Consider the following 26,787-nt stretch of genomic DNA (forward strand, 5'->3'; position numbering starts at 1 on the left):
GTTCTAATCTAAGATCTAATTGATTAATGAATGAATATAGATATATGTTAGGAATTTTAGGCTAATCCAACCTATGGTAATCACCTTAGAGGGGGGGTGAATAGGATGATGGTCTCTTTTTGCAAATATAAACTATGTGAATGAAGAGACAATTATATGCAAGTATATAATAAGCAATATAAAGACAATTGCATATAAATTAAAGAGTAGGGAAGAGAGAAAGCAAACACAAGAGTTTATAGTGGTTCGGCACAACCCGGCTTACATCCACTCTCCTCTAGCTTCAATCCCGAGCTTGAGGTTCCACTAATCCAAGGCTTCCAAACTAAGCCTTCAAGCAATACAATTGGATTATGGTTCCAATTCACCCTCTTGGACTTTTCACTCCAAGCACCCTTTACACTTCTTAAGAAATATCCCTCTCTTAAACAACCTCTCAAGTGATACCCCACACTTGAGAAACTTCCTTTCAAAGGTTTATAAATATAATGATTTCTCAAAAATCCTAGCATAAGAACTTTAAGCTCAAATGATACAAGAAAAGTTACGATTGAATGGTGCACTAAAGATATGCAAGTTTTGAAATAATTGTGCACTAAAAAATACTCTTCCAAGGCTCAAATATAATCAAGAAATATTTGGAAAGGTTAAGCTCTTAAAACAATGAAGATTGGAGCCTTTTTATAGAAGAAAAAAATTCAAACTAGCCGTTGGGGGTTCGACCGGTCGAGCTAGGGGTTGACTGGTTGACTAGCTGTTAGCATTAAATTCTTGGCAGGTGATCGTTGGGCCTCAACCAGACCTCAACCGGACCTCGACCGGACCTCGACCGGTTGAGGTTCAACCTTGACCGGGAAGAGAAGGCCACTGGGAGAAAGATAAACTTTTTAGCCTCCTTCAACCGGTCCTTGACCAGACGAGCACAACCGGTCGACTGGTTGAACCGGTTGAGCCATTTTTTTGGCTCACCACCCAACCTTTTTCAACTTAAAACCTTTTAACACAAGTTTGAAAATCATTTAACACAAGGTTTTAGTTGAAAACATGAAATCATCCAATTCTTAAGATATTTAAAGCAATATTACTCTTGGATGATTTTGGTGCATAAATAAAGAATGAAATGCATTAAAGTCCTAGTGCACCAACAACCTTACAAAGAGATCTTATGAAGCTTTGGTCTTGAAAAACTCTTCTCTTTGAGGTGGTCTTCTTCTTTATGATTTCTCCTTGACTTGATTTGTCTTTATAATTGCCACTTTGGAAATTGTCTTGCCTAATCACACTTAAAATATGATCATTAGTTCTAAACCTTATTTTGTTATCATCAAAATCAAGATTAACCAAATCTTGGTTTCACAATCTCCCATTTTTTTATGATGACAAAACCAAGGTTGCTAAAAAGCTCCCCCTCAATATATGCTTATTTGAATTTAGAAAATTTTTAAGTTTAGAAACTTCAAGGAGTATATTAAGGATGCTCAAAATGATATAATCAAACATAAATAGCATAAAGAGCATTTAGCAAGACATTATTATTAAATATGATGCATACAAATATAACCAATAAAGCACATAGCATCAATATGAATAGGATTGCTAAAACAATATTGAAATATCTTCCCAAGTTAGTAACCTACCATTACTTTTCCCCCTTTTTGTTATCAATAAAAAGTTTCAATAAAGTATATAAAGGGAATCACATGTTATCAAAAGTTTAAAAAATAAACAATAAGCATGATATGATTTCTCATGAAAACGAATCTCCCCCTTTTTCATTTGAGAATAGTTTCCAAATAAAAGATTGTTCATCTTTAGAGCATTCCCAATTTAAAGCATGATTTGGAAAAATATATGGGAGAACATATGCATTTAAAAAGATATATAACATGCATTGAATAACATTTTTAGGGCATACAATCATATGATCATTTAGTTTTAACTAGGTGTAAAAAAATCTTCTTTTTAATCCAAACCTTGTTTTAACAAATATATTAATTTTATCAAAGTGATACCTAATGATATATTATTAATATGCCAAAAATATACCAAGTGTTAGCAAAAATGATATTGACAAATTAAGCTTTTAGAAGGGATACCATTACCAATATCATCAATGCATTCTTTCCAAGGTAAGCATATCTTCCTTCTTGTATGGATTCCTACAAAACAAATTTAGTAACCTTTGGTACCCATATCTTTTTGGGTCCTAGAGGGTTAGTCTTTCTTCCCTTTGGAATCCAAAATAATTTAGAGTTTTGAAGAACATGAGGAGATTTTCTTAAGGGACAAATATTACTAATGTGACCTCATTTTTCACAAAAATTGCAAATAGTTGAAAGTGAAAAACTAGAGGCTTCCTTTTATTTTATTTTTCTTAAAAAAATTGATTTTTGAAAAGCTTATAGGCTAGCCTCATTTTGACAAAAATCATATCAAAGGTCTTTTGGCCATTTGAGAATTTTTAACTCCTCATTTTCCTTTTCAAAAGAGATTTTTGCCTTCTCAATATTTTCAAAATTTTCATTATGCTCATTGAGCTCATTTTGAAGACAAGAATTCTTTTTCTTGAGAGAAATGTTTTTGAAAACAAGTTTTTCAAGATCAAAATATAATTCTTGAAGTGCATCTTGAAATTTAAAATGGTTAGAGTTGGAGTTTACCTCATCTTGATGTTCTTCCAAAGCCATGAAGCACATGTTGACATCTTCATTTGTGCATTCTTCTTCCATGGAGTCTTCATCACTTTCACTCTCTTCTTCTTCATCATCATTTGTTAAAGTCATGAAGGCTATACTTTTCTCATTTTCTTCAACTCTTTGATGATTGTACAATTCTATCTCATAGGTCATGAGTGACCCAATGAGTTCTTCAAGTGAAAGCTTGGTGAAATCCTTTGCTTCTTGAATAACCGTCACTTTTGTTTCCCATTTCTTTGGTAGAGACCTTAAGATCTTCATGACTTTCTCTACTTCGGTGTAAGTCTTTCCCAAGGCTTCAAGTTCATTCACAATCACAAGAAACTTAGAAAACATCTCAACAATAGATTCAAAATTCTTTATAGAAAATAATTCATAATCATGCACAAGGATATTGATTCTAGACTCTTTAACTTGGTTGTTTCCCTCATAAGTGTTTTCTAATAGTCTCCAAATTTCTTTAGCCGACTTACAATGCCAAATACAATTAAATTCATTCCTATCAATAGCACAATGTAAGATAAAAACGACTTTGGCATTTAACTGAGCTTTCTTTCTATCAAGTTCATCTCATTCATGCTTAGGCTTTGGAACCATCACTCCATTTTCTAATTTTGAAGGAATGTGGGGACCATCTTCAATGACATCCCATAAATCAAGATTAATAGATTGGAAAAACCAAGTCATTTTGGTTTTCCAATAGGGATAATCGGTTCCCGTAAAAAGTGGAGGTCGGTTGGTTGAAAAACTTCCAATGTGGGATGAGCTTGATGGATTAGCCATTACTTCTTAGATGGTAAAGTCTTAAATAAGAAGCCTTGCTCTGATACCAATTGTTAGGAATTTTAGGCTAATCCAACCTATGGTAATCACCTTAGAGGGGGGATGAATAGGGTGATAGTCTCTTTTTGCAAATATAAACTATGTGAATGAAGAGACAATTATATGCAAGTATATAATAAGCAATATAAAGACAATTGCATATAAATTAAAGATTAGGGAAGAGAGAAAGCAAACACAAGAGTTTATAGTGGTTCAACACAACTCAGCCTACATCCACTCTCCTCTAGCTTCAATCCCGAGTTCGAGGTTCCACTAATCCAAGGCTTCCAAACCAAGCCTTCAAGCAATATAAATGGATTATGGTTCCAATTTACCCTCTTGGACTTTTGGCTCCAAGCACCCTTTACACTTCCCAAGAGATATCCCTCTCTTGAACAACCCTCAAGTGATACCCCACACTTGAGAAACTTCCTTTCAAAGGTTTACAAATATAATGATCTCTCAAAAATCCTAGCACAAGAACTTTAAGCTCAAATGATACAAGAAAAACTAGGATTGAATGGTGCACTAAAGATATGCAAGTTTTGAAATAATTGTGCACTCAAAAATACTCTTCCAAGGCTCAAATATAATCAAGAAATATTTGGAAAGGTTAAACTCTTAAAACAATGAAGATTGAAGCCTTTTTATAGAAGAAAAAAAGTCAAACTAGCCGTTGGGGGTTCGACCGGTCGAGTTAGGGGTTGACCGGTTGACTAGCCATTAGCATTAAATGCTTGGCAGGTGACCGTTGGGCCTCAACCAGACCTCAACTGGACCTCGACCGAACCTCAATCGATTGAGGTTCAACCTTGACCAGGAAGAGAAGGCCACTGGGAGAGAGAGAAACGTTTTGGCCTTCTTCAACTGATCCTCAACTGGACGAGCACAACCGGTCGACCGATTGAACTGGTTGAGCCATTTTTTTGGCTCACCACCTAACCTTTTTCAACTTAAAACCTTTTAACACAAGTTTGAAAATCATTTAATACAAGGTTTTAATTAAAAACATGAAATCATCCAATTTTTAAGATATTTAAAGCAATAATACTCTTGGATGATTTTGGTGCATAAATAAAGAATGAAATGCATGAAAGTCCTAGTGCACCAACAACCTTACAAAGAGATCTTATGAAGCTTTGGTCTTGAAAAACTCTTCTCTTTGAGGTGGTCTTCTTCTTCATGATTTCTCCTTGGCTTGATTTGTCTTTGTGATTGCCACTTTGGAAATCGTCTTGCCTAATCACACTTGAAATATGATCATTAGTTCTAAACCTTGTTTTGTTATCATCAAAATCAAGATTAACCAAACATTGGTTTCACAATATACATAGTAGTCCTTGTGAAGATGACGTAGTTGTTATGCTAGTTTTTTTATTCTTTTAAATTTAATTAAGAATCATTTTTGGTTTAGGCAAAAAACGGTATCAAGGATGAATTTAGCTTAATAGGTCTTCAAAACAGATCTATTGCTACATTTTTACAATCGAAATAATTGAATCGAAAAATCAACATCATTGCCCAAGACTACTAATCTGATTCCTTGATTTGTTAATTTCATTTCGGACAAGATCATCTTCTTTGTGTGTGTGTGCGTGTGTGTATGTGTAATTGAAAATTGAAAAATAGAAAGAAAACATTCTTTTATCCAAAAAATACTTTGTTTTAAATTGATATTGTGTGTTGTGAAGTTTTATGAAAAAGTGATACAATGTATGAGAAGGAAGTGGAAGAGAAATAAGAAAGGTTAAAAACAATGGTAAACAAAGTTGATATTCTAATCATAGAGTGCTTCAATGGACTAAATGATCAAAACAACTAGAACCTACCAACTAGAGATTAGAGGTTCCCATTTGAGCTCATATTCTTTGTTGGCAAGTTTTTTGAGAATTAATCATCTATGTTCATAAAGGCGTTTTGGTGAAAGTACATAATGACATAAGATTTTATGATTAACTTTTTTTTTTTTTTTTGCTTTTTTGGATTGGGCTAATTAGTTTATTGGAGCTTAATAAGCTAATTAATTAATTAGGATCCAATGGGCTAAATTAAGTGACATAAGCTCAAGATAAACTCAAGTCATTTAAGCTCATAAGGATTTCTATATAAATTCCCTTAGGGGTTTAGGGTTAGACAAAAGAAATTTCAAATTTTTATCTTCTAAAGAGAGCCTTCATTTTTTTTTTTTTGCTTAAGAAAGTTATGTAGCCACCCTACAAAAGTGCCAAGGCCCAAAAAGCGAGTTATTGGATGGAAGATTATCATGAGCATTTTCATCATTTGTATTTTGATTTAAATCAAAGGTAAGTTTTTTTAGCCTTAGATATATAATTAGTAATATTCATATCGCTTCTATCATGTAGATCTAGCTTCTCTAGGTTGTTAGATAACATATGTTAGGATTGAGCCTTTAAAAGCAAGACATGATGTAACAAAGTTATGCTTCGTTGTCCTCTTACTGTCCCTTTTATACATTGAAATTGATTTAAGTATTCAACCCATATTTCTTACATTGTACATGACTTATGTGCATTAAGAGTTGCATAAAAGATATAAGTCATGATTTCCTTGTAAGTACATAAGTTGTCCATAATTAATTTATGAATTTAGGCAATCTAGTAGAGATTGTAGTGCACTACCTCATAATTGAAGATATGACTCATTTTTACTGTTGAGACGAGTTCTCCATGGTGAGTGCACTAGTGTATATAATGCATACTAGACATGACCTATGGTGAATTATGACATAATGCTATCAATTGTCATAATTCACCAAGCTACTATATTGCATAGATTCTCAGCCTTGAGATGATATTGAGTTTATGCCAAAATCAATAAGAGATTTTGATTTGTGGGTGAGACCCTAAAGTGATCATATATCCTTAAGGAGTGTGTCACTATTGATGAAGTTGGTAGCAATGGGTATTCTTAATAGAGACACCATGATATCTCATGAGTTTAAGACAATGTGTCCCTTTGGGTGATCCCAAAGACATGTGATCATGAAATCTGTGGGTATAGTAATTCCATTAGTGGAATCTGACATACACTCTTTAGGGTTAGAGTATGTCAGTTGATCACATAATAAGTGGGATTTATAACTCAAGAGTTGGAGTGGTAATTTTGATAGGTGATAACACCATCTTATAAGATTATGGACACCAGTTCATGGGGAGTTTACATGTAGTAAATAGTAGGTCATAGACCCGAACTTCGTCTTGTTATTATTTACATAAGGTATTATTAGAGTGTAGTTGATTCTTTGTAATAAGATGCTAAATCAACTTTAGAATTGGATTATGAGAGAGCCAATACTCCTATAGGTCCTAATGGTCACTCTAAGCTCATATACCATGATAACATGGTTTACAAGGGATGAATTAGCTTTAGGTTCACTTTTGTGCATAAGAGTGTTTTGGTAATTATGCAAGTTTGCATAAGGGATAGTGAACATGGTCTCTGAATTAAGATAATTAATTAATTATATAGCCTTGTTAGGTTAATTAATCAATTAAGACCTGATTTGGGCTAGATTAAGTGACTCACATGAGCTCAAGTCACCTAAGCTTAATAGGAGAACCCTATGAATACCCTCTTAGGGGTTAAGGTTTCTAGTTATTCGTTTTCCTCTTCCCTAGAGATAGAGCCAAAACTTTCTTTCTTCCAAAGCGCACCTTTTGGAGTGCCAAGGTTGTGGTCAAAGTTATTAGAGGAAAGACTTTGGGTGTGTGAGACCTTTGCAAACTGTAGACTTCTTCTTCACCTTGTGGATTTGATCTAGAAACATTCAAATCTAGGTATGAGTCTCTCAATCTCTAAATCTTTATTCTAAAATGGTTTTTGAAGCCATTAATTTTCATTGCATTAGATTTAGATAACCTTAGGGATAGATGCATGCACCCTATGAGATCCAAGGCCTAGGAACAGAGTAATCCTGAGTTCCCAGTAGTATCTAACTATGATCTAAGGGTTTCTTAACACCAATAACATGATCAATCACATGGTGTGAGTGTATAACTAGTTCGAAGCTAGTCAAAGATGGAAAACAACATTCTTGAACAAGGGAGGAAAACACAACCTGAGTTTGACCTCAAAGTAACTCATGGAAAAAACAACTCGTCATCGATGAGACTAATAACGATAAGGTACACCTCACCATTTTCAATTAAACAAAGGCCTAATGAAAGTGGGATATTGAACTCTACTCGAAATTCTTGTAGTAAACCAGAGATCATCTTTCTTCTTTCCTTGTGATAGGAGAAGATAAAGCCTAAGAAACAGAAAAATTAATTGAAGGAAAAGGTAACTCTAAATAAACACCTCTAAACACCCTTGGAAACGTATGACAAAAAGCTATAAAGTAGCAGGAAAAACCTATAGGCCTCATGAGCATAATAGCTATAAAAAACTCAAGCTGTTTAAGAATAGGACAAGCACTACCACTACTTGAGAGAGAAAATTCACTCACCATTTCCCAAAAAAGAAAAAAAAAAAAAAAAAAAGGAGAACTAAAGGAAGTTTTGTGCAATTTCAATAACAATGTGTTATCATCAACCATTTGCATGATGATACTAAATTATTCCCTTTTCTATTCTTTGATTTTGCATATATTTAAGGTTGTTAGTATGTTCTTTCCCAATATTACTTTACATTACATTAGGAAAGGAACCAAATATCTCGTGGTCTACCTGTCAAAGGACAACTTTGCTGTCCATACTTCTTTCCTTATTTTAGCCCACAATTGTTTCCTTATTTCTCTATTTATTATTCTGTACAGTTAGCATACATTATTTGACAGATTATAGTTTACATGTATAGGGCTAGAATCATGTGGGAATTTATTTGCTTTTATTTGCTTTCCATGTATAGCATCCTTATAAAGTCTATATATAATATACAAAACTCAAGGCCAAGGCATTCGACCATTCACATAATATTTTGACATGGTATCAGAGCAAGGTTGCTAATTTTTCTTCCCTTAAATTCTTTTCTATCTTCTCGGTTTTGGAGGTGTCTCTCGTGTCTTTTGGTCAAGTCTGTGTTGATCCGTGTTGCACCTAACCACAACCATTTTTCTCGGTATTTCTGTGGCTGTCGTGGGTCAGTTTTCTTTTGGGTTTTTTTTTGGTCCATCCTTTTGTCTCGGGTTCTATTTATTTTCTATGGATTCCGCACTTGTGTATGTTAAGTTTACAGGCACAAATTATTCTACCTGGGCATTTCAGTTTGAACTTTTTCTCAAGGGAAAAGACCTTTAGGGTCATATTGATGACACAGATGTTGAAAAACCATCCACTTTTGACAAATCTCAGGATGTTGGGTCTTCTCCTTCATGGGTTGTGCTTGATGCACGCATCATGTCTTAGCTTTTTGGTTTAGTGGAGCCTCATATTGTCACCCATTTTCGGTCCCATCGCTTTGCTCAATCTATGTGGGCTTACTTGAAGAAAGTTTATCATCAGGATAATGATGCTCATCGCTTTCAATTAGAACATGCGATTACAATGTTTCAACATGGTAGTCTTTCCATCCAAGACTAGTACTCAACATTTCTGACTCTTTGGCATGAATATGCTGATTTGGTTACAACAGATGTTCTTATTGCCGCTCTCTCAACTATTCAGACTATTCACGCGACTACCCGGTGTGATCAGTTTCTTATGAAACTACGTTCGGAATATGAATCTGTCCGCTCCTCTTTACTGAACAGATCTCATGTTCCCTCTCTTGATATTTGTTTTGGTGAGTTACTTCGCGAAGAACAATGCCTTAGTACTCAAGCTATTCTGGAGCAATCTCATGGCAGTTCCGAGACGGCAACTGTAGCTTATGCTCCCCAAGGACACGGACTACCTATGCATTCTAAAAACTTACAATGTTTCTACTGCAAGGAATATGGGCATATTGCCGCCACTTGTCCTAAGAAGTTTAGTTTTTATTGCAAGTAGAAGGGTCACATTATTAAAGAATGTCGTATTTGCCATCAGAATTGTTAGGCCCAAGCATTTCAGACTTTGGTTATTTTCCCTCCTGTAGCAACTTTTGCAGCACATGACTCTCCTTCAACTGCGTGCTCTGTTCCTACACCTCTTGTACCCCAGAAATGGTGCAACGGATGTTAATTTCAGCATTATCAGCAATGAGGTTCCAAGGTAATAGTTCTACTAAACTTTGGTACGTGGACTCGGGGGCCTCTAATCATATGACTAATAATCCCACCGCTTTGTGTCATGTTTGGCCCTACGCTGGTCAATCTTCCATTCAGACTGCTAATGACAGCTCTTTGCCCATAGCTGCTATCGATGATGCCTCTTCTAAGTTCACTGATGTGTTTCTTGCTCCTCAGCTTTCCACGAATCTTATTTATGTTGGCCAATTAGTTGATAACAATTGTGCTATTAATTTTTCTGGTAATGGTTGTGTTGTGCAGGACCAGGTAACGGGGGAGCCGATAGCGAAGGGACCTAAAGTGGGGCGCTTGTTTCCACTATTTTTACCTGTTCCATATTTTTCTCCACTTTTTTCTATTAAGTCTTTTGCTTGTAATAATGTTTCAGATCTTAGTATGGTGTGACATCGTCGTTTACGCCATCCCAATACTCAGATCTTATCTCATGTATTGAACTCTGATTTACCTGGTAATAAGGATCATTCTTCTTTATCTCTTGAGTGTGATTCTTGCAAACTTGGTAAAAGTAAAACTCTTCTCTTCCCTTTGCATACAAGTAGAGCATCTCATTACTTTGATTTTATCCATAGTGATGTTTGGGGACCTTCCCCGATTAGTTTACATGAGAAATTTAAATATTATGTGACTTTCATTGATGATCATAGCAGATTTAATTGGGTTTACTTTCTTCGCTCTAAATCTGAGGTCTTTCGTACTTTCACTAAGTTTTTAGTGTATGTTGACAATCAATTTTCTATTAAGACATTATGCACAGATTCCGTTGGTGAGTATTTGTCTACTGAGTTTCAAGCATTCTTGATTTCTAAGGGTATTATTCATCAACGTTCATGTCCTTCTACTCCTCAACAAAATGGAGTTGTCGAACGCAAAAATCGCCATCTCCTAGATGTGGTACATACTCTCTTGTTAGAATATTCTGTTCCATCCATGTTTTGGGTAGAGGCTCTGAAAACTGCTACTCACTTAATTAATTGTTTACCTTCTCAAGTCCTACATATAGAGTCTCCCTATTTCCACTTATTTGCTAAATAACCTAGTTATGATCACCTTCATATTTTTGGTTGTGTATGCTTTGTTCATTTATCTCCTCATGAGCGACATAAATTATCTGCTCAATCTGTTCGATGTGCTTTCTTGGGATATAATATGTGTCAAAAGAGATTTGTTTCCTATGATCCTACATTACATTGTACACGTATTTCTAGGAATATTATTTTATTTGAAAATCAACATTTCTTTCCTGTATCCTTTTCTATTGTGTCGTCCTCTTCTACCGTGGTCCTCCCCTCCTTTGAGTAGCAGTTCTCAGATCTTCATCCAGTCAGTTCTCGCTTTCAACCAGGTATTGTGTATACTAGACGCTCCCACCCACAGTCTCTTTCGGTGGCTCACCCGATATCTGATCCTACCATGCTCTAGATTCAGTCAGTTGCAGCACCTCCAACACCTTTAGTACGTCGCTCTCCTCGAGTGTCTGTACCTCCGAATAGGTATGGATTTCCCTCTTCCAGTTCTGGCAATTCTATTTAAGCCCTTATTGCTGCATTGTCCAATTTTGATATTCCTACATGCTACTCACATGCTGCCAAGCATGATTGTTGGCGACAAGCTATGCAGGAAGAAATTGCCGCTCTAGAGGCCAATCACACTTGGGACATTGAGCCCTGTCCTCCCACTATTGTTCCTCTGGGTTGCAAATGGGTTTACTCAGTCAAGGTCTAATCTGATGGAAGTTTGGATCGTTACAAAGCTCGGTTTGTTGCACTTGGGAATAATCAAGAATATGGTGTTAATTATGAAGAGACCTTTGCTCCTGAGGCTAAAATGACTACTGTTCGTACGATTCTAGCTCTTGTTACTTCCAGTGATTGGCCACTACATCAGATGGATGTAAAAAATGTTTTTTTTTTTTTTCATGGGGATCTTAAAGAGTGTATTTATATGAAGCCACCCCCGGGATTGTTTCCCTCTCTGACTTCACATGTGTGAAAGCTTCGTCGCTCTCTTTATAGTCTCAAACAGGCTCCGAGAGCCTGGTTTGATAAATTCCGCACCATTTTATTACAATTTTCATTCAGGCAGAGTAAGTATGACACTTACTTGTTTCTTCGAAAATTAGACATGGGTATTGTTGTTCTTTTGGTTTATGTTGATGATATTGTGATCACTGGTTCCAATTCTGCTTTACTTGGTCAACTCAAAACTCATCTCTTCGAGTCCTTTCATATGAAAGATCTTGGGTCTCTCACATATTTTCTTGGTCTTGAGGTGCATCATAGTCCCTCTGGTATTTCCCTCAATCAACATAAGTATGCGAGTGACTTGGTGGCTACAACTGGTCTACAAGGGGCTACTTCTGTTGATACTCCCATGGAATTAAATGTCAAGCTTCGCAAAGAGAAGGACGACTTACTTGCTGATCCCAGTTTATACAGGAAGTTGGTGGGTAGCCTTGTTTATCTCACCATTACTAGACTAAACATTTCTTTTGCTGTACAGCAAGTCAGCCAGTTCCTTCAGACTCCTCGTCATCTTCATTTGGTTGTTGTCCATAGGATCATACGCTATGTTCAAGGCACTTCTACTCGTGGCTTGTTCTTCCCTACAAGCAATTCTACTCACCTTGCTACTTATAGTGATGCTGATTGGGCTAGTTGTGCGGACACCCGTTGCTCCATCACTGGTTGGTGTGTGTTCTTAGGTGATGCATTGATCTCTTGGAAAAGTAAGAAGCAAGACAGAGTCTCTAAGTCATCTACGGAATCTGAGTACCGGACGATGTCTCTTGCTTGTTCTGAAATCATTTTGCTTCGAGGTTTGCTTGCAGAGTTATATTTTTCTGAGACCGATCCTACACCTCTACATGCCGATAATACAAGTGCTATTAAGATCACGACCAATCCTGTCTATCATGAGCGCACAAAACATATTGAAGTGGACTGTCACTCTATCCGTGAAGCCTTTGAAACTCGTGTTATCACTCTTCCACATATTTCCACTGACTTACAAATTGCCGATCTCTTCACCAAGGCTCTCCCTCGTCATCGACATTGCTTGCTAAGTAGCAAATTAATGCTTGTTGATCAACCTACATCAATTTGAGGGGGGCTGTCAAAGGATAGCTTTGCTGTCCACACTTCTTTCCTTATTTTAGCCCACAATTGTTTTCTTATTTCTCCATTTATTATTCTGTACAGTTAGCATACATTATTTGACAGATTATAGTTTACATGTATAAGGTTAGAATCATGCGGGAATTTATTTGCTTTTATTTGCTTTCCATGTATAGCATCCTTGTAAAGTCTATATATAATATACAAAACTCAAGGCTAAGGCATTCGGCCATTCACATAATATTTTGACACTATCTACTATGCTAAAAACTAGACTACATCAAATAAAATGTAAAGAGTAAGGCAATTCCCTAAGCATAGGGGTGTAGTTGTAGCTTTAAAAACCCAATGGGTCATGTGTCAAACCTTAGGGAAGTGATCTTGGAATGCAAGTGAAGTGGAAAGATTTTTTTTAAAAAATGAAAGAAATGGTGGTGGAAAAGTTTTTCAAATATTCTTGTTTTGGGCAAAAAAAAATGGTTAGAAAGCTATGTGAAAGAAAAACAAGAATTGGTTAAAAAGTCTTAACTAATTTGTAATTAATAGATGAGAAAGGGGTACACCCTATGGGTTCCCTTTTCTCACCATTGAATGACCTTTGCTATTATTATTTTTTCAAGTAAGATATCCTAATGTTTCCTTTGTCAAAAAATGTCCAATATCATTCACATTGAATTGAAAATCTCAACTTGTTAGTTAGATCCCCATGTATATATACCCTTTTCATAAAAGCTGATTTATTTGCTAAATCTCAATATTAAGGACTCAATATGATCGTTCCAAGTCAAAAGGATATTACCCTTGAGCACTTGGAATACCATAAAACAACCCCTAAACTCTAATTTCCAAATATCTAAAAAGTTTGGTTATTTTGCTTAATCCCTATAGTCTTCTATTTATTAAATTGCAACATTAAAAGTTCAATAATGATCATTCCAAGTCAAAAGGGTATAACCCTTAAGCACTTAAAATACTTTAAACAACACCTAAAATCTAATTTCCAAATGTTAAGAAATGGTTTCAAAATTTAGATGATAGGAATCCAAAAATCAAGTGAATATAAACTATGAAAATCTCATGAGTAAAGCCATTCCAATGGTGGAAGGGGATGCCTTAGGGCCCCCTTTCCTCAATCTAGGTGACTACTCATTAAATATTGAAAGAAAGTTAAATTGAATGAATAGAACAAAGACTAGACAACTAAGCTTAGAAATCTTAAAACTCAAAATTGATATTGTATAAATTCAATAATAATGAAAAGATTTAATACTTCTTGAAAGAAATCAAATTCAAGACAAGAAAATAGCCTTAATAAAAATAAGAATGTAAAGAAAAAACCTAAAACATGAAAAAAAAGTTCCAAGGTCTTCTTTTTTCCAAGGTAAACTCTAAAATAACCTTAATAAAAATAAGAATGTAAATAATTCCAAGGTCTTCTTTTTGCCAATGTAAACTCTAAGAACCAACTAGCTAGCATGTCCCTAGGGAGAGGATCCAAACCCCTTTAATGGATGTCAATGCTCCTTTTATATCCTTTCTCAGCAAGCCTTAAGTTTTCCTCATGTGAGAACATCTCTCCTCCATGTGAAAAAGGCCCAAGGATGGTTTGGAATTAGTAAGCTATTAGGCCTATCCCATTTCCTAGGGTTTAAGCATAAAAAAATGTCACTTATGGGTGGCAATCACATGCTCCTTAAAATAAGAGGGCGATCACTAGGGAGTGGTGTTCTCATGAAGCCCTTGGTGGCACCATTTTGAGTTGGAATATCTCTCATATTTATGTAATTTATTCCTCAAGCAAATGAACTCCGAAAATTTCAAAATTTGGTTAAATTTAATTTCGGAAAGCAAGGAATCCAACAAAATTTGTTTTAACTCAATTGGACATTCTAACCCCTTCAACCACCTCAAAACATTTTATTGGTCGAAAAGAGACTACACTTAGAATTCTTTGCAATTTTGGTTTTTTAGTTTAATTCACCCTTTATCCTCACATCTGGGATGTGCCAAGAGGATTTTAATGTCATCATTATTCTTAAGTCAGTAAACATTAAAAACTCAAAGAAAACATGAGAAAGTTAGAAATGATATACAATTGTTTAGTTGAAGGGTGCTTTTAATAGTATATTCAAGCTTAAGACGCAATAATTGGCCTTTTTTTGTTTTGTTTTTTTTTTCTTCAAAATATGGCAATAATCATACCTTATACTTAAGATCCATATTGTAAAAACTGTCAAGTATTGTAACTACATAAGTGATTATTATAGCATAACAAAATAAGTGTGCCACATATTTAATTTCATTTGAATGCTACAAATAATGCTACATCTTAAGGTTGGACTCTTCAAATGGGTTTTCATGTATGAGGAGATAAATTCTGTAATAAAACATCAGAGATATAATAATACAAACAATTATCATATGATTAAATACCTTTTAGTGAAAGCGAGGTTGATCTCAACTATGCTTGCTGTTTGAGCCTGCAAAAAATAGATATACATAAAGAGCTACAAGAGTTCTCTGAATCTTTTCGTCCTCCAAGACTAAAACTAAAAGATAGTTGCTTTATAAAAGACTCTGAAAGAGAACCACTCTAGACTTCAATTACTCACTTTCATTCTAGATGGATGCTAACCCTCACTAATAGCTAACTCATGACTTATAGAGTGCAGTCTAGTGAGTAGTGATAGGCTATGATCTATTTGAATTCAAATGCAAGTATGTCTCTCTATCCAACTATATGAATTCAAAATAATATATTTTGAATTCCATTCAAACAGTATGAAGTATTAGCATATCAATTCAAACACATATTTTGAATTGAATTCAAAACCATTATCCAAATATGGATGTCAGATGCGGATAGGCTCCAAAACCATCTGAAATCTAACAAATATAATATTATGAATGTCTTAAACTTTTCCATAAGCTACCTTCACAAGAAAACTTTGCTTGCAATTACACTTTCGACTCATTATTTTTTAGCTAAACTTTATTAGAAATAAGATTAATTTCGTTCACTTCTCCGAAGTTTTAACTAAATACACTTAACTTTGATTTAAAATTTCATCAAATACTTTTTATATTATTTTCATTTCTTATTTTCATTGGTCTCCTCTCTTATTATAAATAAGGTATGATGAAACAAATATCTTATTATTTTCTCCTTTAATTTCTTTAAGTTTTCTAAGTGGGAACCTAATTATATTGACTTGATCCATTCAGTTGACATATTCATAAAGCATGGCTGATCACGTTTTATGCACAAAGACTTAAGAAGAGGCATGGACCTTAAGGAGTAATTAATTCAATAGCTCATCATCTCTGTGACATGTATGGACACTTTGCTTGCAATGCTTGAAATGGGCATGTACATTTAATATGTTTCTGTTGAAAATACATCTTAAAATTCAATTCCATACCTATTACTAAGACATTGCCACTCAATAAATTTAATATTTGTCATGCTTATGACTTTTAACAAATTGAACCAATCTTTGGTTTGAAACACTAATGGAGTGGAGTCTGAAGGGTCTCTAACGTGGAAAACTATGAGTATGTTGGCTGACAAGCCTATGCTTTGATTGTGAGAAGCCTTGTCCAGTGTCTGAATTTTCCAAATATTGGAGGCCAAGTTTGATAGGCTTTGATTTAGTCCAAATTGGTGGCTTTTGTGCCTACTGATTGAGCCTTTTGAAAAAATTGTTCTGTTCCCACAGCATTAATTTCCACGCCACAACTGCACTCGCATCCATATTTTTTAATTTTTTTTATTAATGTTTAATTTTTGTTTTTTGTTTTTATTTTTTATAATAGCTTCTTCCAATTTGGCTGGCTCGTTAAAGATAAGCTTGCAGCCAAGTCCTACTACTTAAATCAACATCTTATGCGCGGTATGCGCATGGGAACTCAAAGGTCCACCAGCAATGGCAACCCAAAACGAGGTCTACTAGAAAGCATTATGTTTGCTTTTATCTTTGGACTTTTGTTTTTTCTTTACACTATGTTTGGTTTGAAAAGTAGAAGGAAAAAATAAATTAAGAAAAATAAATATTTTTATGTTTTTTATTATAAAAGAAAAAATAAATATATTTAAAATTAATTAAAATTTTATATATTTTAAAATTATTTAGTATTTATATAATAGAAGAAAACGAGTGAAATGAGTGTGGATTAATATTCAAAAATAATTTATTGATTTTGAATCTATTTTTTTTATTTTCTTTACCTCATATTTTTTCTCAAATTTTTTAAGAACTAAACGTAGTCTTACTAAAAGAATAGTCGAACATAACAAATCATCGAGATTCACTTAAAAAAATAATCCCAAAATCATTGCTTTTACCATTGTTTCTTGTTATATGATCACAAAACATGTTTTTATTTTTTATTTTTAGTAAAAATTTTAAAAAATTGTAACACTACACATATTTAATATTTGTAAAAGGTTCAAAACATGATTAAAAATTGTTAAAATAGTAGAATGCTATGTGAAGATGCGTAGTGCCTACAAATTGGCAGCAGTGGAATTGCTGTGACCCAGTGCTATCCTCCCCCCATATTATGACATAACCAGTAAAACAATCTCAATTCCACAAAAAAATAAAAAAATAAAAAAATAAAAATCGAAGACATTGACAAAATGTAGATCCTCCTCCTCCCATATATGATATAATTAGTAAAGCAATCTCAATTCCACAAAATAAAAATAAGAATAATAATAATAAAAAAAATAAAAAATAAAATTCAAAGACATTGACAAAATGTAGATCCTCCTCCCATATATGATATAACTAGTAAAGCAATCTCAATTCAAAAAAAAATAAAATAAAATTGAAGACATTGACAAAATGTAGATCCTCGATCCTCCTCCCATATATGATATAACCAGTAAAGCAATCTCAATTCCATACACACACAAAAAAAACAAAAAAAAGGAAAATTCAAAGACATTGACAAGATGTTGATTCTCCTCCCATATATGATATAACTAGTAAAGCAATCTCAATTTTCTCTAACATGTACAGTCAAGTTTTGCTCTTTCAAAGAGAGAATTCTACATTTGCTTACATAATAAATGGCTTATGCCAATGTGATAGTAGAGGTACATTCATCACTACTTTGGAAAAGATTGGTAGAGGATGTAGTTGGAGTACCTGGTGGTGTTCTTACAGGAGAAGAAGGAAAAGGCTTGGGTGGGATTTGAAGATCTTCATGACTACCTTTTAACATATCTACTACTTTATGTATTGAAGGTCGATTTGCTGGATTGGTCTGTATGCACCACAACCCCACAAAAATCATCTTTCTTGCAACTGGTTCCCCTCCTTCACTGAAGTTATGTTGCAGCTTTAGATGATCATCTTCGAGCTCCAGATGCTTATAGATCCAGTGTGGAAAGTATATTTCACTGCTGCAGCTGGCTCCAGTGTCAATGATCTTCCTTCCTGCAACCATTTCTAGAATCATCATTCCAAAACTATAAACATCAGACTTGTGGGAGACTACTCCAAAGTTTCTTGAGAATACTTCTGGTGCAACATACCCCACTGTTCCTCTTGCACTCAACAATGACATGGAGCTCTCTTTGGTGGGGCACAGTTTTGCCAGACCAAAGTCGCATATCTTTGGGGTGAAATCTTGGTCTAGAAGGATGCTTTGTGGTTTGATATCCAGATGGAGTATTCGGGTATTACAGCCACTGTGTAGGTACTCTAAACCATGAGCAATGCCAATTGCAATTTGATAGATTTTTTCCCATCCTAGGGGGGGCATTTTCCTTGGTTTATTCTCATCATATGTGTACTTCTCGAGTGATCCATTGGGCATGAACTCATAGATGAGAGCTCTTTTGTGTCCCTCAAAGCAGAAGCCTAGAAGGGTTACAATATTTACATGTGATGTCCTACTAATGCTGGCAACCTCATTAATAAACTCTTCTCCATTGCCTTTGGGCTCACTCAAGACCTTCACTGCCACTAGATGACCATCAGGTAGGTTTCCTTTGTACACAATGCCATAGCCTCCTTGGCCTAATTTATTTCTGAATGAGTCGGTCATTTTCTTCACATCTGAATAACTATATCTTTTTGGAGCCAAGGATGCATATTTTTCTAGAAAAGCCTCTACATTTTGAGAATTCCTTGTTTTCTTCCAAAAGACTCTCCATGTATTTGATGAAGATTTTCTTCTTAAGCTCCATATAAAAACTGCTACCACCATAATACTGCAAACCCCAAACAACAATGCAGCTGTGGGCAAAGGAAGAAATGAAATTCTGGATGTTAAGATGTGTACACAAAAAAAACTAATCTCTATTCTACAGAAGTAAACCACAAGGCAGTTTTTACTTGAAACACTCCTGAAAACATTGCTTCCCACATCAAAAAGCTAAATGAAAGCACAAGAGGAAGAATCATTCAGATGGATGTAGTTACCTATAAGAATCAAGATTCCCACATCAGGCTTGTGGTCTGCAACATGAGCATGAAAGAATCAAATAATATACATCATCAACTAAATTCTTAATTAAAATTCTGTCATGGATTAGCAGTAGGGAAAAGTGAATGAATAGTCCTTGTTTGTAGCTGAAGTTACACCCCTCAATGGATTTAGTGTCTTCAGGGGATTATATCAAACAGGTGCTGATGGCAAGTGCTATACTTCTACAGAGGCCTCTGGCTAATGAGAATGAAATTGAATGGTTGCAGTAACCTTTTGGGCACTTATTTCTTTGATAGGATAAATGACCCAGAGCCTACTTGCAGCCATCCAATTAGTGTCTCAGAGCCTATTGGATCACGGAAACGATGTATATGCAAAGTAGGAGGTCAGTTGGGCACTCAAATCTTGTTGAGACTTAACCAAGCTCCTTTGGAGGAAACAGAATTCAATTGCCACTATCAATTGGGTAGATCAACGAATTAATTGCAGCATAACCTGAGTCAAATCCATTTGGACAAACAAAAGGCAAAGATTTTCCATCCAAGATTGAAATGCATTTAAACCAAGGGGGAGAAAGGGGTTGTACTTCTATTGAATATCTTCTTAATAGCATCAGGATAAAGAATAATCTAAAATTACAGTTGCTGCAGGAAATTTAAAAGAATAGGAAATAAATATGTAGCTTGTGCAATTGTGTCTTATGGGGCTAAACTTGCAGCAGATAAGGCAGAGCAGGGCACTTTCATAGAATATCTTCATAGAAAGCAATAGAAAATAGCCTAAACTCATGAAATTTCTCAGAAAAGGCATATGTACCTTGTACAGTTGTGCCCGGTAGGGCTGGACACCGCAATAGATAAGGTTGATCAGAGCAAAAACAGATGGGTTGGAAATGACTAGTATTATATCCGCACCGCCCACCAGATCCCATACATTCTGAACAAGCTGTGTCGTCAATAATCCATAGCACTTCGAATCCATCATTCAAAACTTGTTCCAGAGATGCCGAATTGTTTATGAGAGCCGACACTGCTGATGGAAGCACGGGAACAGTGATACTAACATTACAATTGCCAAGGTTTCCATCAGTTGGAATGGAGCCAATTGTGAAATAGCCAGTTTCAATACTGGATGTATTATTTCTGCGACAGCTAAATTTATTTGAGGCCAAGGCTGGACTTGCAGATGAGCAACCAAAGAAGAGGGTGAGGTTCCCGAAATGGGGAGAATAACTAAACAGGTAATTCATGGTGGTGTTCAAGAATCTTGAGGGACAAGTACCGTTATATAAATCTAGCCTAGTAAGCCTCAGAATATGATTGTCATGATTGATTTTCAACACCCGGAAGCTTTCAGACATAATCTGTATCACTGGGACTTCGTCTTGGCACTCGATCTTGAACTCTGTAAGGCCACAGTATGGTGGCCGGGGACTCCCCCAGAAAGGGTAGGCAATATTTTGGATGCTTCCGCATTGGACTGGACGACCGCACTCTGTGTATCGCACATCGCTAGCCCATAAAGGTACTGGAAAAACTAAGAAGATGACAGTCATGAAGGCGAGAAGGAGAAGCTGGAGTGGCCGAGAGAGTTGGTGAAACATTTGGCTGACTTCATAATTTGCCTCAGGTCTGGAGAAAGGTGAGTTTAAAAGAGAAGTGATACTGGAGGTGAACGAGTCTTCAAGTGAAAAGTAATCATCTTTGTTAATTTTCTTGTGTTGACTTTTAACTGTCTGGTTGGGTATCACTGGTCATGAATGGCCAAAGCATCTCCATTCCTGTATTTCGTGTAAATGAAGACAAGCTAGATAATCCAACCGGGGTCTTTGATAGACAGTAGGCCACATGAAAATCCATCTCAACCACCCAGAAAAGAGTCAATGGTTGAAGTTTTGAGAATTGCCTCTGATAAATCTCAGGATAAGAGAACCCCATTTTTCAATGTGAAAAGAAGTAGGCATGTGAAGAGTGGCGTGTGCTGACCCACATCCATTCATTTTTCCTTATTCAAGACGAGTAGAAATGTGGAAACATATGTGGTACCAGCCACATCTTCACTTCCCAAAGAAAAATACCAAGAAAATACCTCCAATAAATGAATGCGTTTTTCTATTCTAGCTTTTTACCAAAGGTGGCACCTCAAACTATTAAACGTGTTCAACCCAGGTGACTTTAGTCTATTGGTATTCTTCAACATACTATATATGCTGTTAAAAAAATGGAGTTTGGAGTCAATCAAGCTCTAGGATGAAACAACTCAATGTACTTGATACATTAGATTAGGTCACTGTCTACATCTCTATGCTAAAAATATGGACTTGATACATTGGTTCTTTCTAATAATTGCAATAGAACCTATTGCAATGGGACAAATAAGTAGTATTTATTGGTGATGACGGTATAATTAGTGTAATCAAATAAATTTGATGAAAATTAGAATGATAGAAAATGAATAATGAATACTGGGTTTATATAAAATAAATAGGAAATAAATATTTATATAAAAATTAAAATTAATGGATATATTTGATAAGAAAAATAATATTTATTTTTTTAAAGATGAATCATGGTTTTATTTTTTTAATAATTGAAAATGTTTTTTTAAAATAAAAATATTAAACAATTTTTTAGAAAAAATAAATTTATCTTTTATTATTTTCATCTTCATCTTCAATAAGAAACATTTACCATCAAGTGATTAAATTAAAATATTTTAATTTTTTTTAATATTATTATAAATAATCCCGAAATATGATTTTATTACAATTTGAATAATTTTAATATAATAGAAGTTTATTTTATTATTTTTTTACTCTATTTATTTATATAATAATTTTCATAATTTTTTAAAATTGTTTTGAGCTCTTAAATTAATTTTTTTTGTGTATCACCCAATACCAATCCAAGATATTGAGATCACGTGCCTAAGAGGTTTGTGACAACTTAATTCTTAAGGCCTCTAATAATCCTAATAGCCAAACAAAAGCTTAAGAGCTCCTTGGCAACTTAATGGCCAACATATAAACATGCAAAGTATTAGGGGTGTGAAAGGAAAGAAAATTATTCAAAACAAATTTTCCCTCCCATGGCTTCGTCACTGTGGGCACTATGTAGAAAAAAAGGGGGATGGTTAAAAACACTAATCACCTTGGTCTTCCAAACAATTTCCGGAATGCAAATCGTATGTCTTGATCGGACATCATGATTAGGCATGACCATTCGAAGTTGGCCATCCTCTCGATTGATAGGGCAACGAAACTACCACCTTGAGTATAGGTGCCCCCTTACAGGAACCATCAACAACCTCACTTTATATGTTATGGAATTGCCTATCCAACCAGAATGTGTCACTTGTCCCATGTGATCGACCTAAACAACATTCCTAATTTACCTCTTCAAAGATGCTATATAAAAGGGATAAAAAATGAGGAAGAGGGGGGTGATCTCTCCTCCAAAAATGCTCTCTCTTTACTTCATTTTCTCATTTCTTACTCTTTGTTTGAAGTTTCACTTCACTGTGGAAATGGGAACTTTAAGGTTCCTTGGATCTTTCTTCAACAATCGAGTGGAGCAACCTAAGAGCCAAGGTTTGGCCAACACCCTAATGTCCAAATCAACCCAACCAAAATTATCCCAACACTCAACAACAAAACCACCAAGGAGCAAAGGTTCACCTAATAGAAAATTGACTAAAGCACAAAAGTTCGAGCAACATCTAGTGTCCAAACTTGACAAATAGTGATTGCATCAATAGTGACCAAAGATTAGAAGCTCTAGTAGCAGTGAAACCAACAATTTAATTCAAGTGGGGCAACCCTAGAAACAAATGTGGGCTTTAGCCCAATGGTCCGGAGTTATCATTTTTTGGGGGGGCAATAAGAGGTCCGGGACTCGAGTCCCCTAATGTGGCAAGCAGTGTAGAGTTATAGTTTTAATATTTTCTTAGCAGCATCCATCATCCAAACTAGACAAAAAGTGACCAAAGAACAAACAATATTTGCACCGACAGTGACCAAAGAACCGAAATTCAAGTACCATCTAGTGTACGTCTGAACTTGGTAAATATTAGTAGTTGCACCAACAATGGCCAAAGAAGAGAAGTTTGGGAAGCATCCAGTATCCGAACTTGGTAAATAATAGTTGTATCCGTAGTAACCAAAGGAGTTCGGGCAACATCCAATGTCCAAACCCAATGAACAATAGCTGTTCTAACAATATATTGGTTCTTTCTAACAATTACATCCACTTGTGAAATCCCATGACTTGCACTACTTAATAAAAAGACCCCATAAGGGGATTTTTGATAATTGTACGGTGAATTTAAAATTAATTTTTTAAGATATAGTACAATGAAAACTATTTCCAAATTTATTGTATTTTTTGTCACTTTTAAAGATATCTCTTGAAAAGACACTTTACATCAGTTTTATATAAATGATACACGTTTAAAGAAATTGAATTTACATTGAAGGTGTCTTTTTAAGAGACACCTTTCATAATTTTTATATCAATAACACACATTAAAAAAATTTGAATTTACATTAAAAGTGTCTCTTTAAGAGACACCTTTTATAATTCTACAAAATCGAATTTATATTAAAAGTGTATTTTAAATAGACATTTTTCACATTTTTCATATAAGTTGCATAATAAAAAAATTGAATTTATACTAAAGATGTCTTCTTAAGACACTTTCTACAATTTCACAAAATTAAATTTATATTAAAGGTGTATCTTGAAGAGACACCTTCAACAGTTATCGCATCAGTCATCCATTAAAATAATTGAATTTATACTAAAAGTGTATTTTCAAAATATATATTCCACAATTCCATAAAATTAAATTTATATTGAAAGATTTTCCTTATAGAGACACTTTTAGTATAAATTTAATTTTTTTGATAGGTGACTAATATAAAAATTGTAAAAAGTGTTTATTCAAAAGACGCATTTAGCATAAATTTAATTTTGGGGAATTATATAGACTCCTTCAATGTAAATTCAATTTTTTTCACTATGTGACTGATATGAAAATTATCAAAGATGTTTCTTCTAGAGACACTTTTAGTATTAATTTGATTTTATGGTATTGTGGAAATGATATTTTTTTAATATAAATTCAATTTTTTTTTAATGTGTATGACTAATAAAAAAATTATGAAAAAATGTCTTTTGAAGAGACACCTTTAACATATATTCAATTTTATGGAATTATGGAAGGTGTCTTTTGAGTATAAATTCAATTTTTTTTTTTTAACATTTATGATTGATATGAAAAATATAGAAGGCGTTTCTTCAAGAAACACCTTTCAAAGTGACAAGAAGTGTCGTAGATTTGGAATTATTTTTCAAAGTACCATATTTTAAGAATTATTTTTTAAAATACCATTTTTTAAGAATTATTTTTTAAAATAGCCGTACAAGTAACAAAAAAAAGCCCCCATAAGGGTACCCAAAATAAGATTCCCTTATCATGGAGTGCAGTGTCGTATTGATATATTTCTTTTTCATATTTAAATATGTTAATCTATTGGGTAAAATGTTTGTAAAAATTGATCGACCATAGATCCACTTGCCAGCTCAACTAATCAAAGTGGATATCTACTTTTCAAACAATAGAAAAGGTACTAAACTGATCATGGAATGTGCAAATTCTGCTTCCCTTGGGGCTCCCCCAACCAATTAGGGAAGTCTCCCAGATTTTCTTTGAACTCCCTTTTAAAGAGTTGTATCCATCTATTTTGGTTTCGTACAATGAATACAAACTGAAGGATTGTTTGAGAATTGAGACACCATTTTTTCTGTATAGACTCCAAGATCTTTCCTTGGTTCACTAAACCTTGTAGATTTGTCATGTGTGTGGGTGCTGTGCTATGAATCTTAACTAATGCGTGAGGGTATGAAATAAAACATGACATTGAGATGCGTACCTGGAGGGGAAGATTCCTGGGGTGTTCCGACGTCATCTGTTGGGGAAGTACATGTTTTGAAGGCTTGAATTTGATCTTTGCAGTAGCAAGTCGTTTGATTCAAATCGAGGTCATAACCACATACTCCCTTGGATTCCAGGCACTCACTACATGCTCTACTATCCACATTCAATCTCACCTCAAATCCTTTTCCAATCACTCCTTCAATTAATTGATCCGAATTTAAGTTTCGAATTTCTTCCAAAACCGATGTTACAAGAACTAGAACAAACACGCTGACATTGCATGCTCCAGGGCCCTGAGGCTGTGGTCCACCTATGTAGTAACCATCCTTCAGAGGAATCCCAGCTATGGAACAAGAAAATTTTTGAGGCATAACAGATATTGCAGGAGGGGGGCAACCATAGAAAAATGTGACATACTCGTAAACCCCTGCATAATCAAAGAGTTTGGGATCCAGCGTAGTGTTAACAAGAAGGGGCGAGCAAATTCCCTTCAAGTAGTCCTGTCTTGCAATTCTTAGAGTTTGAGCATCCTTATTGAAACTCAAAACACGGTAATTAACGCCCATAATCTCTATGGTTGCGATACCGTCATGACAATTGAGCTGCAGGTCAAGATGCCCACAACCCAAGGGCCGGTCAAATCCCCAGAAAGGATAACTCACGCCTGTGATGTTGCCGCAGTTGAACTCTTTACTACAGGTATTGTATTTGTACAATTCAGCAGGGTTGCCTAAAGACAGAGGAAAATCGAACAAAACCAACACCAATAAAAGGAAGAGGCCTAGAGATGGTGAAGATGAGAAAAACAAGGAATTCATTGTGGGAAACAGGGGATAGAGAGTGTGAGACGAGCTGATGGATGGATAACAGGAGTTGGGTCATTTCAAGGGCAACACTGGAGATCGTGGAACTGAAATGAGTTCATTCATGTTGAAGACAATTCAAAGAGGCTGATGGGGATAGACTTTGGACATCTGGGTCTTTAGTTGACTGACTCAAGTCTCGGGTGGTTGAGGCAGTAATACACATGAGGAGCAGTGAGTGTTATGGAGAAAGAGACCTCAGGCCATGTCAGCAACACAAGTGGCACAATTTCACCACAAATTAGCAGCTAAATGGCTAGACCTTTACCCATGTAACAGACATCTTCATGATTAATTATTTAGTGATTCAGCAGTATCTAAAACTGAAGTGTGTGTGCAAATGAAACTGACCTCCATCTCTTGTGCAGTCTAATACTCAAGTGTCAAAATTAGTAAACATATTAATTTATTTCAACATATTGCTATTAGAAATTTTAAAGAATGACAAAAATTACCAATTCGAATTAATCCTTCAAAGACAAATTTTGTATGAAGAATGAATTAATAATTTAATTGAGTATTGAAAATTAATCTCATGAAATCTCTGTCAAGTTAAAATTCATTACCTGTACAAGGAGAAAAATATGAAAATTCAAAGAAAATTTTGAATTATTTTACAGTACCCTCGTGATTTTCCTCTTAGAAAAAGAAAAAGAAAAAATCAATGTTTAAAAAAAAAAAAAAGAGATTTATGATGAAAATACATGCTCATGATATGTGAA

General features: G+C 34.8%; 2 protein-coding genes across 4 annotated transcripts; one reads left to right on the forward strand and one right to left on the reverse strand.

Annotated features, from left to right (window-relative positions):
• The first annotated feature begins 12,078 nt into the window (after positions 1–12,078).
• LOC117930450 (uncharacterized mitochondrial protein AtMg00810-like) lies at positions 12,079–15,368 on the forward strand. Its single transcript, XM_034851111.1, has 2 exons — positions 12,079–12,612; positions 15,315–15,368. The coding sequence occupies exons 1-2, from the start codon at positions 12,079–12,081 to the stop codon at positions 15,366–15,368; spliced, it is 588 nt and encodes a 195-aa protein (XP_034707002.1).
• Positions 15,369–17,773: 2,405 nt separating this feature from the next.
• On the reverse strand, positions 17,774–26,132 carry LOC117929689 (LEAF RUST 10 DISEASE-RESISTANCE LOCUS RECEPTOR-LIKE PROTEIN KINASE-like 2.4). 3 transcript variants are annotated; one of them, XM_034850066.1, is made up of 3 exons: positions 25,198–26,132; positions 19,259–19,294; positions 17,774–19,072 (listed from the first exon to the last, which is right to left on the reverse strand). In XM_034850066.1, exons 1-3 carry the CDS (start codon positions 26,018–26,020, stop codon positions 17,904–17,906), a joined length of 2,028 nt encoding a protein of 675 aa, XP_034705957.1. In that variant the 5' UTR covers positions 26,021–26,132; the 3' UTR covers positions 17,774–17,903. The 3 variants fall into 3 exon arrangements, with proteins under 3 accessions (XP_034705957.1, XP_034705958.1, XP_034705959.1); XM_034850067.1 differs by lacking the exon at positions 25,198–26,132 and adding an exon at positions 20,082–21,572; XM_034850068.1 differs by lacking the exons at positions 19,259–19,294; positions 25,198–26,132 and adding an exon at positions 20,082–21,573.
• Between the last annotated feature and the right edge of the window lie 655 nt (positions 26,133–26,787).

Source organism: Vitis riparia, chromosome 14 (genome assembly GCF_004353265.1).
Source record: "Vitis riparia cultivar Riparia Gloire de Montpellier isolate 1030 chromosome 14, EGFV_Vit.rip_1.0, whole genome shotgun sequence".
Lineage (NCBI taxonomy): Eukaryota > Viridiplantae > Streptophyta > Magnoliopsida > Vitales > Vitaceae > Vitis > Vitis riparia.

What these genes read in the sequence shown, in the direction of transcription:
- LOC117930450 (XM_034851111.1), top strand. Translation starts at nt 12,079, where the DNA reads ATGGAATTAAATGTCAAGCTTCGCAAAGAGAAGGACGACTTACTTGCT. An exon ending in TTAAGATCACGACCAATCCT is followed by an intron (nt 12,613 to 15,314) that starts GTCTATCATGAG and finishes TGCAAAAAATAG; the next exon opens with ATATACATAAAGAGCTACAA.
- LOC117929689 (XM_034850066.1), bottom strand. Translation starts at nt 26,020, where the DNA reads ATGAATTCCTTGTTTTTCTCATCTTCACCATCTCTAGGCCTCTTCCTT. An exon ending in CCAGGAATCTTCCCCTCCAG is followed by an intron (nt 19,295 to 25,197) that starts GTACGCATCTCA and finishes CTCATGTTGCAG; the next exon opens with ACCACAAGCCTGATGTGGGA. An exon ending in GGGAATCTTGATTCTTATAG is followed by an intron (nt 19,073 to 19,258) that starts GTAACTACATCC and finishes CTTTGCCCACAG; the next exon opens with CTGCATTGTTGTTTGGGGTT.